Source organism: Uranotaenia lowii, chromosome 1, assembly GCF_029784155.1.
Source record: "Uranotaenia lowii strain MFRU-FL chromosome 1, ASM2978415v1, whole genome shotgun sequence".
NCBI classification, from domain to species: Eukaryota; Metazoa; Arthropoda; class Insecta; order Diptera; family Culicidae; genus Uranotaenia; species Uranotaenia lowii.
In genome coordinates, this window is record NC_073691.1 from 112,491,690 (window position 1) to 112,515,570 (window position 23,881).

Here is a 23,881-nt window from a genome sequence, read left to right on the forward strand (position 1 = left end):
TGATGAATTTAACAACTACAAATATGTTCACAGCTATGATAAAACACTTGAAAACTAGTTTTCAAGCTCGAAGAACCAAAAAAACTTGTATTAATAGCAATTAGACTCATGTCGAAAATAGGTCCTGCTTTATTTCTTAGGGACTTATTTTGGATCACTCAACATAACCTGGGTATTAAACTTGCTGTTAAATTTAAATGAACGTAAAAAGACGTTGAACGACGATATGAAAGAACTATGCACACTATTTAAATCAGTTATCATAAATGAAATTTAGAATTTTTTCATTATTTTATTTAATCAATTTGTTGAATGCCAAACTCGCCTTTAGACAGAGTTTACTTGAATCGGCATAAAACCAAACCAATCATTGTTTTAACTTACTTTTTGTGCACTATTGACGTGGTTTAAAACGTTAATCTAACAGTCCACATTAATGTCAAATGTTTGATAATCAGTTGTCAAAACCTGCAGATTAAAGAAGCTTAAAAACATGAGAAAACTGGACTTGCACCAATTTTTAATAAGGTCATTCTTTTATGTTTCATGAAAAATTATTGACAGTTTGCTCTAGAAGTTAAAACCATTCAGGGTTGAGAAAAAATTCTTTGTCAAGTAGAAGAGACGAAATATAAACTCCGTCTAAAGGAGGAGGAAAAAAACGACAAAACATCGGCAAATATGCAACGAGTTTAGTTGTTGTAACAGTTGAAATATCTCCGTTAATATTAGAACAATTTTAACCAAATATATATTTAACTATAGCTATTTATGTTTAAAAATTTGGGAAAAAATATTGAAATGTGTAAAAATTACAAGCGAGAAAGTACTGAAAATCTAGTTTTTCAGCCCCTGTAGTTATGCAATTTAAAAAAAACTGTTGAAAAATTTACTCCAACGATAATTTTTTTTTCCAAGAACAAAAGTTGTTTTAAAGATAAAACTGATTTTTTTTGTGAAATTAAAAAGATAGTATAATATTCGCACTTTTTATCATTTTGAATCTATGTTTGATAAAAAACTGAAGTAAAACCAAATCCACTATGGTTTTGGAAGACAAATTGCATCAATTGATGTCGCGGAGTTGATGATGTCAGTTTTTATAACTTATCATTGGGTCACTTGAAGGAGATATGCGTTCTGAAAATTGATCCTAAAGGTGAGCCAACTGGCCAGTATTTAACACTGCAGAACAAACTTTACCGAGATTGCAGTGTGCTGTCAGAATTTTCAAAACATTTGAAACACACTATATAACGGAGAAGCTTTTCTGTTTTCACTCTATTATCATCAAACAAACAAAGTTAAGTTTTGTACAAGAATAAGAAAAGACAAGATTATCTGAATATAGCAAAGTATAGAAAAAAAACTTATTTAGTTTAAGGGTGGTCCAAAATAGGTCCAGAGGGTAGAAACCTGGTGGTCCAAAATACCAACCAGAGTAATGATCGAAGGTATGCGTTTTTAGGCTCAAATCTTGTTACATTTCAACAAACGACGATATGTTTAGATAGAAAAAGCCTTGATCTTTGTAATGAACCGATAAAGCAGTCAAAAATAGTAACATCTACATTTTTATTCAAGAAAATAGCATATCCACTTCCCAAAGCGGTCCAAAATAGGTCCGTTGCCCTACATTCTGAAATTTCCTACTTTTTGTGCCTACAGGACTTATTTTAAAATTTTGTTTGCCGTTTTTTGATAGATACATCAAGTTCAGTCTAAAAAACATGTTTTTATTAAATATAATAAAAATATTCATAGCAACGAGGTGGTAGACACCAAAACACCTCACATATCAAAATGTAACATGTGACAGCATAATTCCAGCGGCAGAGTAGCAGTTGGAAATTTTAATGCTTATTTGCAGATTTGGCTTTCTGATATTTTACGACATCTCAAAAAAATCTTTTTTCACACATTACATACATGCCTTATGTGCACATGCCTTAAAAAGTTAATGAACTGTTTCACATTCAATCATATAAACATCACAAAAAACTTTTACAAAACAAAAATAAGTGGGATGAAATTATTTAATTCAGAAAATATTTCTGACAATTAACATCAAACACATACCTAGTTTAAACAAGGACATCATCGTTTGGCGAAACGAAAACAAGAAATGTGAGAATGAATCTAGGCTATCAATCTAGGGACGAGTTACGAAAGATTGCATTGCAAGAAGTAAACAGCACTATTTTTATTCCTTCTCTTCGGCAAAGCGCAGGCGTTTTGGTTGGTTTGCCTTGACCTTCATTCTCCGTTTATTCTTACATTTGTTTTGGTTACACGTTGGCTTCGAAATTGTAGCCAAAGTTAGTGGACCGAAGTTCTGGAGAATCCCATTTCTCAAAATGATCACATCAATTACAGTCGAAATGACGTCAGACAAATTGGAAAGTATTGAACAAAGCTGAAGTCGGCTCCGTCTACAAGCGGCTCCGTCTACAAGCGGCTCCAGTTGACCTTACCATGCAAAAGAGATATTAGTCATGCCTTTTCAGAATGAGGAACCCTTAATTTAGCAACTTTGGTTGTCGGCATTCACCCAGAACGATTCAAGTGATAGAACAACGCTTAAAAGATGGGATAGACTCACTTCAATCACTGTTTTTTTTTCGGAACCGTTAAAATTTTACACTGCAAGTAGGGCCTTGACTAAAGAGAATGACGAATTGTGTTTGTAAAAAAAAAATTTGACGAAGGCGGCGACGGCTTTTTTTCTTAAAGAATCGATGGCGACCACGCGGCTATATAACGATCAACTTGGGCGAAAAGCACAAAAGTGACTGGCTCTAGGAACGCTGAGCTAACAGCAGCAATTCACGACGTGATTGTTGATGATGATGCTGACTTTTTGCTGAGAAAACACGCACCACACTGCCATCGGTTTTGTTCAGCTCAGACACAACGAACACTACCCAACAACACCATATTGGCTAGCAACTTGTAGCTAGCTGGAAGTGAGTGTAAATAAAATTAAAAACGAAATACCAGCCAGTCGGTCACGCCAAAAAGGTTGCATATTTGTGGAGAATGAATCGACCGTCGGGCTAGACTGAAAATTACATTTCCCATCAACCGGAAAGAACTGTTTGCAAATTATGTGGTCAACAAAAGCCCCTCCCTCAGTCCATCGGAACTGTGTTTCTATCTATAGAAGTTTAAGGTTAAGATAATGCTCCGAAAAACCAAGGAAAGCATCCAACAAATCCTTCGACACCAAAAACAAAACTACGTTCATAATCCGAATTCTGTACCTAAGATTTCATTTCACAATCTGAATTCGGAGTCTGCATTCTAGAATGAATTATTACGGATAAATGTTTTTCCATCAGGGTGAGAACATTCAAGATTTTAGAAAAAATAGATTGATAAAAGAAGAACACAAGTAAAATGTAGGTGTTGAAAAAGAACGGATAGAAATTAATTCTAGATCAAAATATTAAATCTGAATCTAAATTCTGAATTCTGAATCTGAAGAATCTTAATTCTGAATCTGAATTCTGAATCTCAATTCTGAATCTGAATTCTAAATCATAATTCTGAATCTGAATTCTGAATCTGAATTCTGAATCTGAATTCTGAATCTGAATTCTGAATCTGAATTCTGAATCTGAATTCTGAATCTAAATTCTGAATCTGAATTCTGAATCTGAATTCTGAATCTGAATTCTGAATCTGAATTCTGAATCTGAATTCTGAATCTGAATTCTGAATCTGAATTCTGAATCTGAATTCTGAATCTGAATTCTGAATCTGAATTCTGAATCTGAATTCTGAATCTGAATTCTGAATCTGAATTCTGAATCTGAATTCTGAATCTGAATTCTGAATCTGAATTCTGAATCTGAATTCTGAATCTGAATTCTGAATCTGAATTCTGAATCTGAATTCTGAATCTGAATTCTGAATCTGAATTCTGAATCTGAATTCTGAATCTGAATTCTGAATCTGAATTCTGAATCTGAATTCTGAATCTGAATTCTGAATCTGAATTCTGAATCTGAATTCTGAATCTGAATTCTGAATCTGAATTCTGAATCTGAATTCTGAATCTGAATTCTAAATCGGAATTCTGAATCTGAATTCTGAATCTGAATTCTGAATCTGAATTCTGAATCTGAATTCTGAATCTGAATTCTGAATCTGAATTCTGAATCTGAATTCTGAGTCTGAATTCTGAATCTGAATTCTGAATCTGAATTCTGAATCTGAATTCTGAATCTGAATTCTGAATCTGAATTCTGAATCTGAATTCTGAATCTGAATTCTGAATCTGAATCCTGAATCTGAATTCTGAATCTGAATTCTGAATCTGAATTCTGAACCTGAATTCTGAATCTGAATTCTGAACAAAAACAAATTCTGACATTGGGACTTGTTGTATCGTCCTAAAAAGGTGACGAAGCATTTTATACTTCATTACCCGTAGTCTAATTATTGATGCATGTGTGTATGTTTGTACATGATTGCTTTGCAAAGAGTGTAGCAAAGCACGATGGGATATTCGGTGCTGGACAACCAGCGAGAGCAGGCGACCTGTACGTTAGCTCCGTGTACAACACTATATTGGTGACGAGGATTTTTAAAATAGCTTCCAATTTAGGTAAGTTTGTTGAAACAGAACGGAAAAAACAAAAATTGCTTGAATGCAGAAATAGTGGTTAACTATCAGACAATCGTAGCTTTGATGCTGAAAAAAAAAGAAGATGGTGGAATGAGCTTAATTGCTAGAAATAGCTCCAATACTGTAATTAGCTTCAATTCTGGAATTAGCTTAAATGCTGGAATTAGCTAAAATGCTGGAAATAGCTTCAATGCTGAAAATGAGGGAAAAAAGTAGTTCCTTGCTGAGATGAACAGAAGACATTTTGTTTTTTTGAAAAGGAAGAAGACTACTGATGAAATGAATGGCTTAGGAATCATGATAAGTGGAGAAAAACAATACTGTGTTTTGAGGTGTTTTTTCAAAAGGATGTTCTGAACAAATTTGAAAGCTGTGCTGACACTGTTCGAAGATGATGGAAGGAAGGATTTGTTGTAACGCTATGCTGAGTGAGCGAGTCGACGATTGTTGATAAACCACCGAGGTTGTAAGGAGGTGTGTGTGAGTATATTTTGATGGTCGTGTCTCAAGTAAAACTGGATGACGGTGCTTTGAATTGTTCCTAAGGCGTTCCGTCTTAGATATGCGATTTTGGAAAGAAGTTGAAGATGCATGAGAAGATGGCATGTGTGTCTGCGAGTGGCGATAGGTCTTATTGTACCCAAGTAACCATAAGCACTAAAGCTTTGCATTTTGTTAGCTTTACACTAGCATTCGAGTGCTAAATTACACTATATCAGCACATCAAGTGCAATTTTGCTCTACAACAGCCCTTCGAGTGCTATGGTGCATCATATTAGATTTATACCACTTTTTCAAAATGCAACTAGCATTTTATCAGCTTTGCACAATGCTTTTGAAATGCAACATAGCTCTAAATCAGAATAAAAAATGCTATATTTTCTAAGCATTAAATTGGCATCACACAAGCTTGCTTTAATGCTTTTTTGCACAATGTAAGCACTACAGTGGCATGAGGCCAAAGCACATTAGCATTGATTGATGCTGAATTTATGCAAATTTAGGGCACCGGTTGCTAGAAATTTGATTCAAATAGAGCTTTTTTTCAAAGATTTAGCGCGGACCTGATAGGTTCACAAGCAGAGTCAATGTCAAATGTCAGAGCCATAGATGTTATGAGTTCGATTCCAGGTCATCTTCACCCGAAAACTAAAAAAAAAACATGTGAAAATGCAACCCAAGAGATCCCCTCAATATGCATAAGCAAAAAGCAACATAAGCAAAGTTTCATTATCATGACAGAAAAATGGAGCCAAACAAAAATCGATTTTTTTTTACCCGCATGGTTTGTACCTCATTTGAACGCCATTTGCATTTTCCCAGCATTTTGCCCGCCAACGCTATAGCATCAACTTAGCACAGCACAGTGCTTGTATAGGGTTATGCCAGCTTCTGCACTAAAGCCGCAGTTAATTTCGCCAAACTTGGCTCACATGGCTAATATGATGCACAGAATCAAGCTCTGTAGCTGACGTTAGAGCAGAATTGGTGCTAGTTTTCAGTGCTTATGGTTACTTGGTTAGTTTTGATTGGAGCTGGGGTTTTGGAGAGTTTTACTGCTGAGAAAAGAGTTTGTGTTGGATGATGCAGTGGAGCCTGGGGAAGAAGGGAGTAGCTTAGCTTAGCTTAGCTTAGTTGATTACTCATATCCACCTTAAATCATTGAACTTGAAGTGCTTAGATATGATAATTCATTTAAAACTTCAGATAACATATTTGATAAGAATTTATTCAACTTACGCACTTCATATTCCATGATCGCTGGCGTGGCTAAGCAGAACAAGTTCTACCTCGCCAATGGTTGCTACTCCGTGATTGATCGAGGCCATCAGCTTTGTGCAAGGGCCAAAAGAATGGTGCTTGGGACTAGCAGTTCATTCACAATGCACAAAACTCATGCTCTCCCTTTGAAAATGATCAATAAAGGCGCCGGCCACGTCCTAGTAGTCAATGAGGAAAAGGAGGGATTGTTAGTTGGATATTTCAAAGGGTCAATTAACAACCTTTTGTCTCTTTGTTTTCCAAAGATTAATTTTGAAAAATTTAGAACTAAAGGTAAGTCAATTTCACCAACTATAGGAACCGTCTATACGTCTGCGAACCTATATTCAAATATCCATGGAAAGGGTTTTGTTAGTAGGGGAAGGTTATAGATCAGGATCCATTTTGGTTAATGGTGTGATCGGGTTTTCCTTCACCTCCTATACTCCTAGATTTTTCTTAAGGAAACTCCTATTTCTAACTTTGAGGCAATGAAAAAAAGTTTAATAGTAAAGTAAAAAAAATGTATGAATTTTCTTTAAACTAACTTGTTTTCCTAATTCATGTTCCTGATACATTAATGTGATTTCAAAAACGATCCTTTAGATTGAAGATACTCCTATCAAATTTCGAAAAATATTTATAAGAAAATGTTTAAATTATTAAAGTTTTGTTGATGGATAAAGTGATTCTCCTTTTTGTTCCTCCTAGTTTTTAACTTGTTATGTAGCTTGTGAAAACTGAATAAGATCGTTTTTGGAAACTCATCAGTGCAAATCAACTCCCTGCCTCAGTTTTTTTCACGATTGTACGAAGAGAAAAAAGTTAGCCATTCATAGTAAAAAAATTTTAAAATATACCAAAAGTCACAAAAAGTGACAAGAATGTCAAAAATGCACAAAAAAAAGTGAAAAAACACAAATTTTATCAAAATATTAAAAAACGATAATATGTCGAAAACAACAAAAATGATCAACAGTGCAAAAAAATGAAGAAATGGACAAAAAACTTTTTTTTCAAGTAGGTTTAGAAATGACCAAAAAAAATAAATTAACAATATCGAGGAAGACTTAAATCACAAAACAGTTGTAACTAAGCTGTTAAAATAAGATCCTTTGATATTCGTCCCTGAAGTTCCCTAAGAAGTCATTTGAGTCCCTAAGTATTCCACAAGTCAAATGGAATTTTTTGCCAATGCTGCCATTCTAACCGCAATAAAATCTCTAAAATACATTTTTTTAAATCTAAGATCAAACAAAATCAAGGAAAATAGCCATATTTCGGAAGAGTGATTTCAACGCATGATCAATATCGTTAGAATTCACAATTCAACAATGAGCATCACTTTTACAGTCCATAAAAATCTTTATATGATAAACAATTATAAAAACTTTGAAATAACTTTCGAACTTAAAATAAATTATTCGAAAACTCTATCATCCGTTTAAGCTAAAGTCGTTCTTTAAATTTTTTTTATTGTGTGTCTAATTTGTGCTAAAAATACTTATTTCAAGCTGTTGAGCTTTTGCAGAAGTTTAAAAATAGCACAGAGAACAGACATACAAGCTAGCCCACGAAAATTGTGTAAAAATCCCAACACCCTTTTTGAACCAATTTTTGTCTTTTGGCTGGGCCACCAGATGTCTCCAAACACACCAAAGAGAACTGTCAAAACAAAGCTGACTAAGTTTCAGTCAGTTTTCTATAGGTCATATGTACTGCTTAGCATGCTTCAAGAAAATCGCTGTTGAAGTTTCGTTCGAAGCTTGATGAACGAACGTTCATCATGTTGCATGAAAAAAATAATCATAAAAGTTAGATATTATCTTTGTCCTTCAAATTTGTTAGAAATACATAGTTTTAAACAGCTGGATGCTTAAGTGATATGTGAAAATCACCCGCTATGAAATGCCTAGAATCACTACTGCTGGGTAAGACTGATCGTCAAGAATGTTCTTGTATTTGACTGGACATAGATGATACATTTTCTTACATAAATTACTGTTCAAGAAATGTGAAAACTTAAACCGAAGCTGTTAGATATCTTAACTGTCATAGTGGTGCCAAAATAAAGAAAGTGAAATTTCGCCCAGTATAAAGTAACTCTGATTTCATTTATTTAGCAATACATTAAAGCCGTCCATTTTACTGAGACATTGGATTCATTTTTTGTGAGTTCATATACGATTACGCCTTTTTGAAAATTGGACACTTTAAAGTTGATTTATAACTTTTGAACGGCGCAATAGATGGCACTGTTTGTAGTCAATTTCTAACGTATTTTTTGGATGAAAGCATTTGAAATTTTACACACTTTTTTGACGATTTTTTGTTCGAGCTTGTACGTCTGTTCTCTGTGAAAATAGTAAACAAAATGTGTTTGGATATTTCAACAGAACGTTTTGAAAGTTTTGATGTTAAAATTGCTTTAATGATCGTTCTAATTTGCATTTTTTAATGTTTCTTATTTAATAATATAGCTTATTATCATACCATTGCTATTGACAATTGGAATTAATTAGAAAATCTTGACACTATGAGTTTATTTATAATCCTGGGGAAGAAGGCAGAACATTAAATAAAGTAGCGAATAAGAGGAAGAGGAGGACATGGCATTTCTGAAAAATCAACAAAAAAAAGAAATACAGAAGCATAGAAGATTTATGAATCATACAATAATAATAATATTTATTAAAGACCATTTAACCTTTAGATGTCATTCGGGTCTGAAGAATGAATCATACAAAATGAATAGGAATTAAATGAGGTTTGTAGTTTCCAATCAGATTGTTTCCATTTTGATACAAATTTGGTTCATTTTTTATTTTCTACGTGTAGTGTTTAACATAAACAAAATTAAAAAAATATAAAATATATCAGTTTCATGAAAATTTTTGGACCCAGAATTTATTTAAAATCAAATCTATTGAAAGTGGACTTTTTTCAAAGATCGCGCTTGCGGAACCTCTATACATGATTTTTTTTTAGTCGGCCCCATACAAAAGTTTGTTCTGCACATCCTAATCTACCATTTGGAGGGTGAGCCACCAGATTCCCAGAAGTTATGCAATTTTGGGACACCCTATGTGTTTGTACATGCTTGCTTTGCAAAGAGTTTAGCAAAGCACGATGGGATATTCGGTGCTGGACAACCAGCGAGAGTAGGCGACCTGTGCGTTAGCTCCGAGTACAACACTAAGTCTGTTCAATGAAACCTAGACGAAACCGGTCGAAACAAGTGGAAATGGATTGACAGTTGATCACCTGTCTCTTTCCAATTGACTTCGACCGATTTCTACCAGGTCGAAACGAATCCTGCTGCCGAGCTGGATTGGTTTCGACTAGTTTCTACTTGCTCCAATGAACAACAACCTGACTAGTTTCGGCCAAAACATTGGCTCGTTGAACATCTTCCAGTTGACAGAAATCAGTTGAAACCGATTTTTATCAATTGTTGAACAAAGCTACTATAGGACTAACTAGTTTTTACGCAAATCCATTTTACTCACGTTTTCTCGCTTCGCTAGCAGTTAACCGAATTGAAGTGTCATATCAAGTTTTAATTTTTAATGTGCACATTTCAAAGCAACTTGTCATCGAAACTTTTTGATATTACGTTATGATTAATATTCCAGTCGTTGTTTGGTTCAAGCGCAACGCATTTTATGTTGTGTGTTTTCTAAACCTGCCCAGCATAGATTTCCCCTCCAAAAAAAATAGTACATAAACAAAACCTTTTGGCCTTGACTGGATACTGCCCTAGGTATTTTATCCGAACGCCACAATTATCTCATAGACTCGGATTTGTCATTCAATCGTATGTGTGAAGTGAACAATTCAAAACTAAAGGATGATTAATGCTTAAATGAAATAGCCACTCATCTAACTTGGTAGTCGCTTTACGACTGAGTTCTGTAGAGTTTGTGTGACTAAAAGCAATATTTTTTAACCGGTTGATCACAAGCACATGAATCAACGTTATTGTGCCGGTGCTGCGTCAAATGAGATCAGCCGGTTGCTGGGATAGTAGGTTCTAAATATGTATATAGGTAACTGGGAAAGATCAAGAGGAAGCTTGAATACATTTTCAAGTGTGTCTTCATGTCTACTGGAAAAGAAGCAAACACGCTAATTATTTGTTTATCGTGCCTTTGTACGAACGTGGTAGTTCGTACTCTTTTGAAAATAAAGCTGAATAAAAATTGGTTTCCTTGAAAGGCTTTTTGTAAGTTGTAATTTGTGACTTGGACGTAACCTGCGCAGATATGTTAAAATATGACAGTTATATTCCAATTTTTAACGTATCATTTCATATTATCATAATGAGCACAAATCAAACATTTCTATGAACTGTCATCAAACAAAATACAAGGCCAATCACAAAATTGCAAATATATTTAGAACTTTGACGATTGTCAAACACTCAACAACAAGCTTTCGAAGTTACCTATAAACAGATCATACGTAAAGCCTATAGTCACTAGATTTCTCAGAGGTCTTTGTTGTGAATAGGAAAATTGACTTCGGCCACAAAAGCCGGAAAAGAAAAATTAAATAAGCAACCATTCACGCTGGAAAGATATCAAGTGCCAACGTATCTTGTTTCGTTTCTTTTATGACACCGTACAAGCTGATAGCAACACATTTCGAATTACGTGATTCTGAAACTTGAACTAGAATTTAAAACAAACTCAACTGAACATTATACTTTGCATACCTAAAGGCGATTTAATAATAGTGGGTAACTAAATTCTACAGTCTAGTCTCAGGCGTTTAATTTTATAGCGCTTTGATGCACATGTGAAAAGTTGAATTCTCAACCCCCCGCATGGAGATTTTTTCCAAGTTATATTTTCACCGTAATATCGGGAAGTTACTTGATCTTAAAAGGTGTTTAAAAATAAGTGATAACAAGAAAATCAGAAATTTGGCTCGGCTCCGGCGGAATACAGTTTTAAATCACCCTAGGCTTGAGAAAATTTATTTTACGGCACTATATGACGTTTACGAATCGATACTTATTTCTATTTGTTAATTTAAATGTGCAATTCAATTTACCTTTTGTTTTAAAACTCTAAATTTGACATACAAATACTCTAACTCGTCTTTAGAATGGGTTTCTATTAAGAAGTGTAACTATACAAAAACAGAGTAAGAAACGAACCATTTTAACAGAATGAATTTATAATATACTAATTTATACATCGGATAGTTGGACACCATGTAATAGGTGTTTACCTCTCACGATGGTCTACACAATTAGCAAAACAAATCTAAAATCTAATATCCTCTTCTTTATTACTAAAAATTTTGATTTCAAAATTCTTTTATGTCATTAAAAATGTTTTGCTGATATGAAATATTCTTCAATAAATCAATACCAGCCCTAATTCATTTTTTTTTCCTGTTCTTCTCAAAGCTCAACATCACATTTAAAAAAGTTTTGATAAATAACCCAAGGCCAAGGCCACAAAATTTAGATTTTTTCCGAGGTGCAATAAATTTAAAACGTAATTTTGACTAATTTGGGTGCCCTGAATCTAAATTTTTATATTTTTATAAATTAGCTTTTGTTATTGAAATAACTTTTTAAAATAGGTTATAACTATTCAAGAAAGTACTTTTTTGACAAAACTTTTTGAATTCTACGAATAAAGTTAAAGAAGTTTTCTATTTGTTTACTTTTTCTCATTTGACGAATTTTTAAAGAAGTTATAAACCAAATTGAATTTAAGATTTTTTTTAAAGCGTAAATCTAATTGATTTGTAGATTTCAACAAATTCGTTAAATGAAATCATGTTTCAAAACTTTCTGCAGTAATGCCAAAAACACGTTTCACTAATCATATTTTCCAAATTGTCAAAAACTGTTGAATTTCAAATCTAAGGAGCATGCATCATCATCATCATCAAATTATTATTCTATAATTGATTGGAGAATAAACAATAAACGAAATTAAAATCAGATTTTTCTTAAATTATGGTTTGATAGTAAATCAGTTATCAATGATAAACTTAACTTAACCTAAAGTTTGAACATTTCCAAAAAATCGCACTCAATATTCAAAGCCGATCATCTCGGGATAGGGTGGATCAAAATTTGAGTTGTATTAAAATCCTTATTCTGTCCTTCTCAAAACACAATAAAAAAAAAATGTTGCAAAAGATTTAAGAATGTACTTTTAATTAATAAAATAGACACTTAAGTTATCGTCTAAAAGTTTGGGATCACCCCTTAGTACGGTGTATCGGCCAAAAGTTTGGGATCATTCTTTTAAAAACACGCAAACATCGTATTGCAGATCTGGAGGGTTCATTTGAAAGCTCAGGAATTGTTGTTTTTTTCATAAATTCATTCAAAACCCACATTTTTAAGTGATAATCATAAAAAAATCAGAATCTTAAGTGTGATTTTTTTTATAAAACAATTAATTTCAGGTAAATTTTTTATGCTTACCACTTTAAAATATAATTTTTGAATAAATTTATGAAAAAACAACAATTTCTAAGCTTCCTTTCAAATCTGCAATACGACGTTTGATGAGCAAGATATGAATGAGATAAATTTGCATGTTTTTTTAGGGTGATCTCAAACTTTTGACCGGCAGTGTAGGTAAATGTTATAGACCAAAGTTGACAAAAGATTCGAGTTCAGGACGCAAAAATCTACCAAATCAATCATTAAAACATTTGCTACAAAATACTTCTCCCTTGAGTTATCAATTAAATTCTATATACATATAAGTTGGTACCACGTGTTAATTGGAACAAAATCCTTCTTAAATGGTAAACCATTCCATCCATATTTCATTTTAATTTTCAAATCAATTTACCAAATTTCAAAGTATCGAATTTTAAAGCCAAGCTATTTAAATTTTTGAGAATATTTTGGATAAGTTTGTCTATGTTTTTCAATTCGAAATTTCCGGTATTCTAAAAACAAAAACTTTCATCTCCTTCCTGGTCAATTCACATTTCAAATTGCTATTTTTTTAAATACAAAATATTAATGCGGAATTTTTCAATCAATCCTTCAGTTGAAAAGGAAGAAAAGAAATGTAAATTAAGATGAAAAGTAAATAACATTTTTTTTTACTAACAATCAATCTCGATAAATTTATTTATTTTATTTTAGAATTCATTTTTTTTCTAAATCTGTGTAAAGTATTTATTTATTCTAAAATTTTAAAACAAGACTACTTGGAAATTCTTTTGAAGCAAAATTCTAGTTCATTTTTTTAGATTGTGTGATAATTATGAGTAAAAAAATGATATCTGAAATCTATTTCCTTATTTATTATGTATTTTTTGGAATGGTTATTATTTTTACCTAAATATGAATTTCGTAACCGTGAATATAATTAATAAAATTATTATTTTGACGAATGTGATACAAATCATGTTTCAACGGATAAGTATCAGATATATCGGAACTGAGATATATTGAAATATTTCTGTCAATGAGCCCCGGTAATCGATCAATAATGCTTACAAAGTTGACTTACCCTCCATTCACTTGGTTATGCTTCTTGTGTTTCCGCAGCAGGTTCATGTTAAAACTAAAATATTTTTTCCACCGACTTTCTTCCTCGTCGTCGTAATTGTACGTGAAAAAACTACCGCCGCCACTGGTTTGAAAATTGTTGATCCTTCGTCGATGTTTTCCTTTGTTTCGATTCCCAAAGGAAAATATTCGATCCTTAGATCCTGTCGATGGTCCTGCCAGACGCCGCCTACTGAGCTCGTTAAGGTTATTTTCACTTTTGCTAAAACCACCAAACGACCGAACGGAATTTTTCGAACCGAACTGACCTCGACCACCACCGAAAAAATTCTGGATACTACCGCTTAGTTTACTGTACAGGCTTAAGCTAGCCGCACTAGGGTTGGTCGGTCCTTGATTTAAACGTAATTTTCTTTGCTCCAGTTGCGCACCGAAACCATGCTCGTATTCGCCATCGTCCATAACATTGAGATTATCTGCTTTGCTGCGGTACAAGATGGAGTTAGAATCGATGGAGCTGCTGCTGGTACCGGCCAATGGTGCATTGTTTACGATGTTACCGGATGAAGAGCGACGATTGATGGAGGTCGTACCGTCGCTTGGAAATCTAGGGGGTTTCATTTGGCTGCCAGCTGAACCCGATGTCTGGTTGGAGGCAAACGCATAAATGGGTAAGCTTCGTCTGTTTAGGTTAGTATCATTCTCGCATGGAAAATCCGAAGGTAACGGCTGAAAAGTGAATTAAAAAAAGCACGTTTTTATACAGATATGTTGACTTGGAATAGCTTGTTTTCATGATTTCTCTAAAGCTTCTTATTTGTATATAAATTATCTGAATCAAAAGACGAACCTTCAAGACTTGGGTAGCACTTGTTAATTTTGACTTACCTATATGATCAGCTAACACGAATCTTTTTAAAGCCTCACGTATATAAAAATAATAAAAAAAGGTTCAAATGTCGATCCAATGTAAGAAACGATTGAAAAATCAGTGAATTGATAATGCAAAACTATTCGTAGAAAGACCAGTTTCATTTTTCATTCAGAACTACGAAGATGAGAGTGTCGTTTGCCGCCTCAGAACTGGTATTTTTCAATGAACGCGTTTTCGAATTTGAAGCGTCAGATACATTTCTCCTAACGAAGATCGCTATCAAACCGGATCCACAACCATGCTGACGGAACCAAACAAAATGCTCTTGAAAGCTCAATTCAAATAAACATTTAGAGAGTGGGTGTCCAACATTTTCAGCTGACGGGCCGAACTTCAGAAATGAGATTTGTATGCGGGCCTCAAAATCTATGATGGCAAAATTTTTACTTTTTCCTTTTTATAAATATTTTTGAAAAATATGTATTCAAAATGATTTACTTATAATTGCATATAAAAAAAATATCAGAAAAATATGCAGAATTTTTTTTCTAACAACAAACGTTTCAACTTCAAACAATCAAAAACATCTTCTAGCATTCAATAAAATTGGAATTCAATTTTGGAATAAATTTACAAAATCATGAGCGATAACTTTCATTAGACTTAAAATAATCGCGTCAAAATTATGGTTTTCAAATAAGAATGATTATATTTTACTGAATCATCAAGGCTGGGACAAATACCAATTTCTTCTTTTGTCACCCCCCTTTCTTTGAAATTTCCAAAACACCCGAGGGGGAGAATAAATAAAGTTTTAAGTTTTTGATGTAAATTTCGAAAAGAAATTCAAACATCCGAAAGATTACAAGACTAAGAAATAAATTTTGGAAGATAGGAGTTATTTCACCGTTTAAATTCTCAATTTTGTGCAATGATATAGTATGCAATTTTGTTGCATACTAGCTTTCGTGCAATTTATTCAAATTTATTTGTTTTTCGCATTAATTTTCATTGCCCTCCTCTTTGCGATGTTTCAACTCCGAGTGGCTAAAGAAGGGTTTGAAATTTGTTCCGGTCTAATTGCTATACTAAATTCTCCAGATTGAACGGTTTTCCCGGACTCGCTGGGCGGGATAATTGGTACCGTAATAGCCGTTCCTAACCATTTTTCCAATACGGGTTTTCTCTGGCAAAATGTTTTTATTTTTAAATATAAAAACTTTATCATTAAATTACTATAAAAATAGCACTATCACTGTACATATACAAAGGAAAAGAGTTGTTCTTTCACGTTCAACAACCCGTTTGCTTCTAAATGCTTTTTGGTATTATGAGGAGAGCTGATTGTTTGTGAGCCTTGGAAATAATAGATATTATAAGATTTTGTAATTACATTTTTACTAACAGAAAAAAAAAATCAAATAGAAACCAAATTTTGCCTATTTCATACATAATTAGAAGGCTTTCAAACGTAAAAAACAGTTTTCAAAAATTCAAACTATAGACTGAGTTATTCGAGTTAGTCGAAGACTTTGTCTAAAGCAGTGGTTTTCAAACTTTTTTCACTCACCGCCCCCTTTTGCAAAACTTTTAAGCTCAACGCCCCCTGAGAAAGTTTTGAGGAAATCTTAAAAATAAGGATAATCTGGATCGTCGAAAAACCTTTATATTTCGGCTTAATTTTGATGTAAGACCTAACCCAAAACTCATTCAAATTTATATTGGCCCTCAGAGCCAAAGATGTAGGGGGTTTTATGAGTGTAGAAATTATCAATTTTAATTAAATACCTAATGTCAAACGATTCTTTATATTTCAAACTATATTTCGTGATTTTCTGATTTTGAAAATGTTATATAGATACATACTATTTCGTTCGAAAGAAAAATGCAAATTTTCGAAATGGAAAATGGCCAAACATAACAACTTAAAAGCGTGTTTCCTCGAAATAAGCTTTGATGCACTTATACTAATTTGCCAAATTTTTTTTTGGACGTACACTAAGGTTTTTTTAGGCGGTATGAATTTCGTTAACGTATAGGACTTGGAATATTTTCGCTCAAAAAACGTGTTGATTCGCGAAAGCCGTGTTGAAGAATCATATCCATGGCAAAAAACCGCGTAAAAAGAAGCCGTGTTAGAAAAATTGAGCAAAATCAAACCGCGTAAAAATAACCTTGGTGTATCTCAATCGGACAAATCCAAACATTTGATTTCAAAATGCTTAACCCAAAGTCTAGGCAACATCCGGATAAATTTGGTCAAAACCACGGAATGATTTAGTAAAAAACAAGAATGCACTTGAATTTTTTTTCTCATCAAACCACATCGGAAAATTTTGAATCATATTTCCGGCTTTCAAAACAATAGTCATGATTATTTGGATAAAACTTACCATAAAAAACTTCTTATTAGATGTAAAAATGAAAAATCTTAAAAATTCAATTTGAGGTTTTTTAATACTTGACATATAAAATGAATAATCCGGGCAACCGGTCCGAACTGGAGTTTTCTCAATTATTTTGTTAAATATCCGGGAAATCTGGCAACCTTTACTTATGCCCTTTTGGCTCCAAGGGCCTCATATTGATTTAAACCTCCAGTAAATACTTAATTCTATGTACAGTTTTCTGGACAGTTACTCAAACTTTTCAATATCAAATCACATATCTTAAATTTTAGCAATCCAAAATTCTATGTTTACCATTGGTTTGAATTATTGAATACTAATTAATTATCGTTAAGACGGTTAAATATCGTAAAAAATAGTATTACATCTTGATGTCGGATTTTAAGTTCTGTTCAAAGTTATGCAGCATTCACGAACCTTAACGTTTCAATAAGATTCTAATACCTGAATTCCGAAAATGTTAGGGATTACCGAATAGATTAAAAGTTTATCGATGGCGCAATTGATTTTTGAATGGATTATTGTAAAGATGAACAAATAAGCACCTAAAATAAAAGTTCGCTCACCTTAAAACATCTTTCATATTTTCTTTGCAAAAAAATCTATCACTAAATCATAGATGACACCTTTTTACGCAGATTTTTTCGAAGGTTTTTTCTGCTAAGCAGTTTTTTGTGACAATTCATTTTAAAGATTATCATGCTTTGCCATCTAAAATTATTCTTTTTGGATATAACTCAAAATACTCCAAACGAAATCAACATGTAAAGCGTATACAAAACCTTTGATAATTTAAAAAGTATCTTCTGGATACATTTTTAAGAAAACAAAAATGAGAAACTGGATCAAAAATTTTCTTGCAGTTTGTTAAATTATAGATATTTTAGTCCTCAGCCTGATGTTTAATTCTGTGCCTTAATTTCATTGTTTTGCATCGATTATCTACGTTGCTTCGTGATTTGTGAAAATGAGAGATACGATCTCACCGCCCCCCCTGAACTCTTCCAACGCCCCCCAAATTTCAAAATTGAGCTCACCGCCCCCTTGGAAGTTCTCAACGCCCCCAAGGGGGCGGTAGGGACCACTTTGAAAACCACTGGTCTAAATACTAGCATGCAGTGTTTGGAGAAAAATAAAGAATCTCGCAGGAGAGTTTGCTACAATCATACTGTTGTGATTATTTTCACCGGGCACCGAGAAGCACTACAGAGAAAAGCATCTCTGGTTACACGTAATGGAAGCCGCGTGGCGAAAATTAATTTTGGACACCCACGTCAAAAACCCGACGTGGTCTGGTTCAAAAACCTCGAAATCGTGAGATGAAGAGATTGTGGAACAAAATGGCCGCTGATGGCAGTGAATGGCCGCTGAGGTCAGTAAATAGGGTGTCCAAACTATGATGAGTGGTTCTCGACGAAAAGTTCGAAATTTCATCAAAACAACGTCGGAATATTTTTTTCACATTTTTTCTTTGAAGTGCAATAAATACCCTACATTTTGATAACAAAACATTTCTATTTTGTTTACATAGCTCCGAGATAGACCCTTTTTAATGCGTCCAGATTTTGGATGATCCATGCTTTATCTCGACTCACTAGTGACCGCAGACAATGACACCAGCCGTGAGATCCGGCGGCGAATTATCAGCGGAAGTCGTGCCTACTATGGACTCCACAAGCAACTGCGGTCGAGAAGACTTAGCCCTCGCACGAAGTGTAACCTGTATATGACGCTCATTAGACCGGTTTTTCTCTACGGGTACGAGACATGGATATTGCTCGAGGAGGACCTGCGTACACTCGGAGTATTCGAGCGACGAGTGTTAAGAACCATCTTTGGCTGCGTACAGGAGAACGAAGTGTGGAGGCGAGCACGCGCGAGTCTACGGCGAACCCAGTATTTAGAAGGTGGTGAAGGCCGGCCGGATACGCTGGGCGGGACATGTTGCGAGAACAGGTGTTCGCTACGAATCCGGTAGGAACAAGACGAGCGGGGCGCTACGAGCGAGGTGGTTAGACCAAGTGGAGCGTGATCTGGCGAACGTGGGGTGCCCGAGAAATTGGAGAACGGTCGCCATGGACAGAGTGAATTTTAGGAATTATGTTCGTCAAGTAATGTCGTGAGACGGAATACTATGTAAACAAAAATAAATAGACTGAGTTATTGATGATAATGTAGAAACATTTATTGTTAGTCAAAGTTTCCCCGGTGATCAAAGCTACCCCGATTTGCGGTATATAATTTTGTAAAGGTCCAGTCCTTCACATTATTTGCAAAGCCATGTTGACTATCAGGAAAGAAACCCAAAATAAATTCTAATTTGAATATTTGTGTTTTTTCCCATTCCAAACGACCACCCTTTATAAATTTAATTCGTCTTTCCATTATTGGAAGAAAATATCACTGTAGAAAATTGATTTTTTTAAACATTTTTATCAATAAGGAGGAAGCCTGGAGTGGTCGCAAACCGGATCTTTCACATGTGCAGGTGTTCGATGTCAAGGCGATGCACACATACCCAAGCCGAAGCAGAAGAAGTGGGATGCCAAATCGAAGGAAGCCATTCTATTGGGTTTCGGCGAAACAACCAAAGCGTACAGGTTGTTCGACCTGGTGAAGAATGATATGTACACCTTTCGTGATGTTCTTTTCTTCAAGCCAACAATGTCAGGTGTCAGCAATCAACGAGTACAGCGAATCTAACGGAGAGGCCCCGAACGTTTGTCAATTTTGATTTTGGCGAAGTTCCGATCGAAGGGACCGTCCGTCTCAAATTCGAACGTGTTAGCCGAAGACGAATCTTCCGAGGGGTCTACCGAAAAATCCGACGCATCGAACTACTATTCTTAGGTTGAGACTAGCGAAGCAGATGTGTCCGAAAACGATGTTGATGACAAGACGGGCAACGTCGTGCGGCACAAGGCAATGATTGGCGCTCAAGGTTTCACCGAGAAATTTGAAACGGACTACGACGAGGATTTCGCTCCGGTGGCGAAACAAGCTACATTCCGTACGCTTTTAACCGTGGCTCATGGAACGAGGCTAAGCGAGTACTGCGGTATCTTCAATCAACATCCGACTACGAGCTGAATCTGTGTTCTACAGCAGGCGATTTGACGATGCACGTGGATGCAGACTGGGCAGGAGATACTCGAGCCCGAAAATCCAACTCTGTCTATGCGATACTTTTCGGTGGAGGCGTTATTACCTGGGGATCTCGGAAACAAACCTGTAGCTGTGTGTCTCTCAGCTCTGCCGGAGCCTAGTTTGTCGCACTTGCTGAAGACTGCCGGAATTATTAGGGTGCGCAAGCTGATAGCTGAAATAAGGGGTGAAATTATGAATCCTATTCGATTCGAGATACTCGTTTCGAGTTTTAACTCGAATCGAATTAGAATCGGTATTACGTATCTCGTTCGAGTGCTAAATTTTAACGCACTAGATTTCGAGTAAACCGGGTAGTAGATCATCTCGAAACGTTCCATTCGAATCGAGCTCGTTCAAGATCGGTAATGCCAAAGTCGGTCGAATCGGACGAAACTCGATTGTTTCGAGTTCCTTAATCCCAAGGTTTACGACCAACTACGGTTTTTGAGGACAACCAAAGCTGTCTCAACACATCGAAACAAGGTACGGTTCACGACCAACTACGGTTTTTGAGGACAACCAAAGTTGTCTCAAGATGGTGAAGAATGACCGGATTGAACGACGAAACGAACACATCGAAACAAGGTACTTCTTTGATCGAGATTTGCGTCAAAAAGGTATTGTTGTAACTGAAGTATTGTCCAACGGAGGAAATGCTCGCTGACGCATCCGACCGTAACGAGACATGCTCAAAAGCATAAAGCATAAATGTGCCGTCACCAAATAAAACCGAATCATCGCCTCAGGGTCCACAGCATCAGACCCAGCCATCAGAGAGCTACAACAATCGGCCTTTGTTGAACATTGCTTCGACCAGGGGCACATGTTCGACTTTGAAAAAGCCACCGTTCTCGACAGCTCCAACAAGCACCGCCGGCATCTAGAGGTACTCGAAATGTGCTATATCCAAAGCACTCCGAATACCGTCAATATACAGAACGACACGGACGGAAGAGCGATCTCCTACGACGGAGTGTTCCACACACTCTCTCGGATAACTCACAAGCACTCATCGGCGCCGGTTTCTGGCTATGAAGAAGAAACCCAAACAACAATAACAGACTGGAAGATAGTCGTTGAGCGGAAAATGTTAGCGATTAACTAAGGGGTTTCTTCAACGCCTTCGCACTATCGTCAAAGAGGACCAACGGTTTCAGACCATCTGACGATCCCAGGATGAAATGATTCGTTAGAACAGGCGAATCCTCGTCGCCTAATACAACAAAAGTATGAGGCCTGAAGTTGACCGTCTCTTCAATTTCGGCCAATGAGCACCACAGTACTTCATCAGATGGCAGTCTTATAAAGGTCATGTTTCGCAGGTTCTATTTTCTACTTTGTATGAGCCACGAACCGCCCATGTGCGGAGAAGCTGGCAGATTGAACTCCCATCTGGTATCTGGAGATACGATTACTGCTATCAATTTGTGTTGATTCAAATTATCCAGTTCGATGGACAATTTTTTCGAGGCCCCTATAAAAATCATTCCACGGTCACTGTAAATGGCTGTAAGAACACCTCGTCGAATCATGAACACTCTTAGGGCCATTAAAGCGGAATCTGTTGTAAGGGAATTTTAACTGGCTTCAGGAACATAGCAGTCAATCGGTACAGTTTGAATTTCAGTTCTAAAATTTCTGGAGTCGGTCCAGTAAAAACGATGCGAGATGTGGAACGCTAAAGACTTGATGACATTCGAAGCGAATCTTGCTCCAAAAACTCCCGCTTGCAGCTCGGACCTAGGAATGGTCAAAAATTTTAGTGAGGAAACACGCGTTTTAGTTCCAACTAGCGAGCACTCTACTTATGTGTACTGTACACCCTCTTCGAATCTCAAGCATACAGCTGTAGCGAATCTACTCTCGCTGGCATCTACAAACGTATAGTGCTAAACTTCTGTGGCACGTGAGGCAGATGTCAATGCCCGAAAACAGAGAGGAATACGATTATCTTCTAAGTTGGGTAAATTTTTTAACAATTGCAACCATTTCCTGGAAAGATTGTTGTCTATATCTTCATCCAAAGCTGTGCCAGGTCGCCAAATCTCTTGGAGGATTCCTATCAAGTACATGCCTGACAAATCCGAGAGGGTCGAATATCATCATCAGAGTTCTTAACATCTGTCTCTTCGTTGGTGTACGTCTTTCCGGCAGAAGTTGAGGAGCGTGGCGTGAGGGAAGCTTAAATCTTAACATATCGGATGCGGTGTCCCAATACATCCTCAATATTTTTTCGATGGGTAGTTCTGAACAAGTATTCAAGTTTTTCTTGGAGTTGAGTTGACCAGACAAGGCGTTCAGAAATCTTTTGGGGGGGGGGGGGTTTCGGATTTCGGGGTATTCCTTCCCGTCTCTAAATCGATGGCATCCACCAGCAGCAGGAATGTTAGGTGAGTAGTCTTCAATTCACGACAACAGCTGATCACCCGTTCGGGAGAGATTAAGTTTTCACTGCGTCGGGATGATTTCGCGAATAAGCACCACACAGAATGCACACGATAGTTGTTGCCAATTACTTAGCTCTGGGCTGGTAGTTCCACCTCCTCGTGGTCCAGGGCGGAAACGTGTCTGCAAGCCCGGCGTATTGCAGATGTACGGCCAAGAGAACTATCACTAAACCCACTAGAGGCCGTCAACGGGTCTGCCAAACCCGCGCGGAAGAAGTGGTGCATCCGGGTACTTAGGTACCAGTACTCGGGTGTGAGGGCGAGGGTCCAACACGCGTTCCGGGGGTCATGGCCCTGAAATGCGGACGTGGTCAGAGGGAGAGCGATCGCCAACTCGTTTTGCGCTTCGGTGGGTATAGACCCGACTCGCAAAACGAGTAGATGCGCAAAGTGGTGGCCAATGGTGGGCTGATCACTTAAGGACGTGTTTTACACGTTAGTGTCAGAGAGGCACAGTTTAAGCCGGAGGTGTCAGGGTTCGACACGCGTTTCGGGAATTGATGCGCCCGAACCGCGAGTGCGACCTGATGAGGGCGGTCTACAGCTCGATCTGCGCTTCGGGTGAGTCAAACGCCCGACTTGAAGATTGAGTAGTTGCGCTGAGTGCTGACTTAAGTCAACACTACTTGTGAGTTCGGAGGAGTCTGAGTCCTACACGTGGCTTAGGAGGCTTAACCCCCCCCCCCCCCCTTCCCTGACCCGCGTGTTCGAACAGAGAAAGTGTCGTCGACAACTAGCTTTGTGTTTCTGGACTTCCTGGACTAGATTCACAAAGCTTGTTGTGTTAGAATGAGGTATTGCTGACAGAGGATTCGGAAACGAGTATTGCCTTGGAGCACACAAGCGCGAATTGACCTCTCACTATTGAAGCAAAGTGTGTCAAACAGTTCGAGGTGGGAACAAAGGTCAGTGACACCAGGTGGACTTTACAGACCAAATATTGCTTTGTTGGATTTTTGCACAAGATTTCTAGGTCCTGTAGAATTGATTTGGGTTAGGATGGGTATTGCTGGGTTTAATGCTAATCACTCACTTGATCCTAGGCTAATCTCATACAACTTGTTCTGATTCTTTCCACTTATGTTATATTTAAAGTAGATATAACTT

The 23,881-nt window shown here is 36.3% G+C and overlaps 1 protein-coding gene across 4 annotated transcripts in view; it reads right to left on the reverse strand.

Moving 5' to 3' along the window:
• Window positions 1–23,881, reverse strand: part of LOC129738823 (protein unc-13 homolog 4B) — a 90,636-nt gene that overhangs the window by 44,586 nt on the left and 22,169 nt on the right. For 2 of the 4 annotated variants that reach the window (XM_055730117.1, XM_055730118.1), the window contains one exon: window positions 13,900–14,627. In XM_055730117.1, coding sequence (XP_055586092.1) covers window positions 13,900–14,627 — 728 coding nt within the window. Of the gene's footprint in view, window positions 1–2,602; window positions 2,802–13,899; window positions 14,628–23,881 lie in introns of those variants that run through there. The other 2 variants (XM_055730120.1, XM_055730121.1) reach the window with 1 other exon arrangement.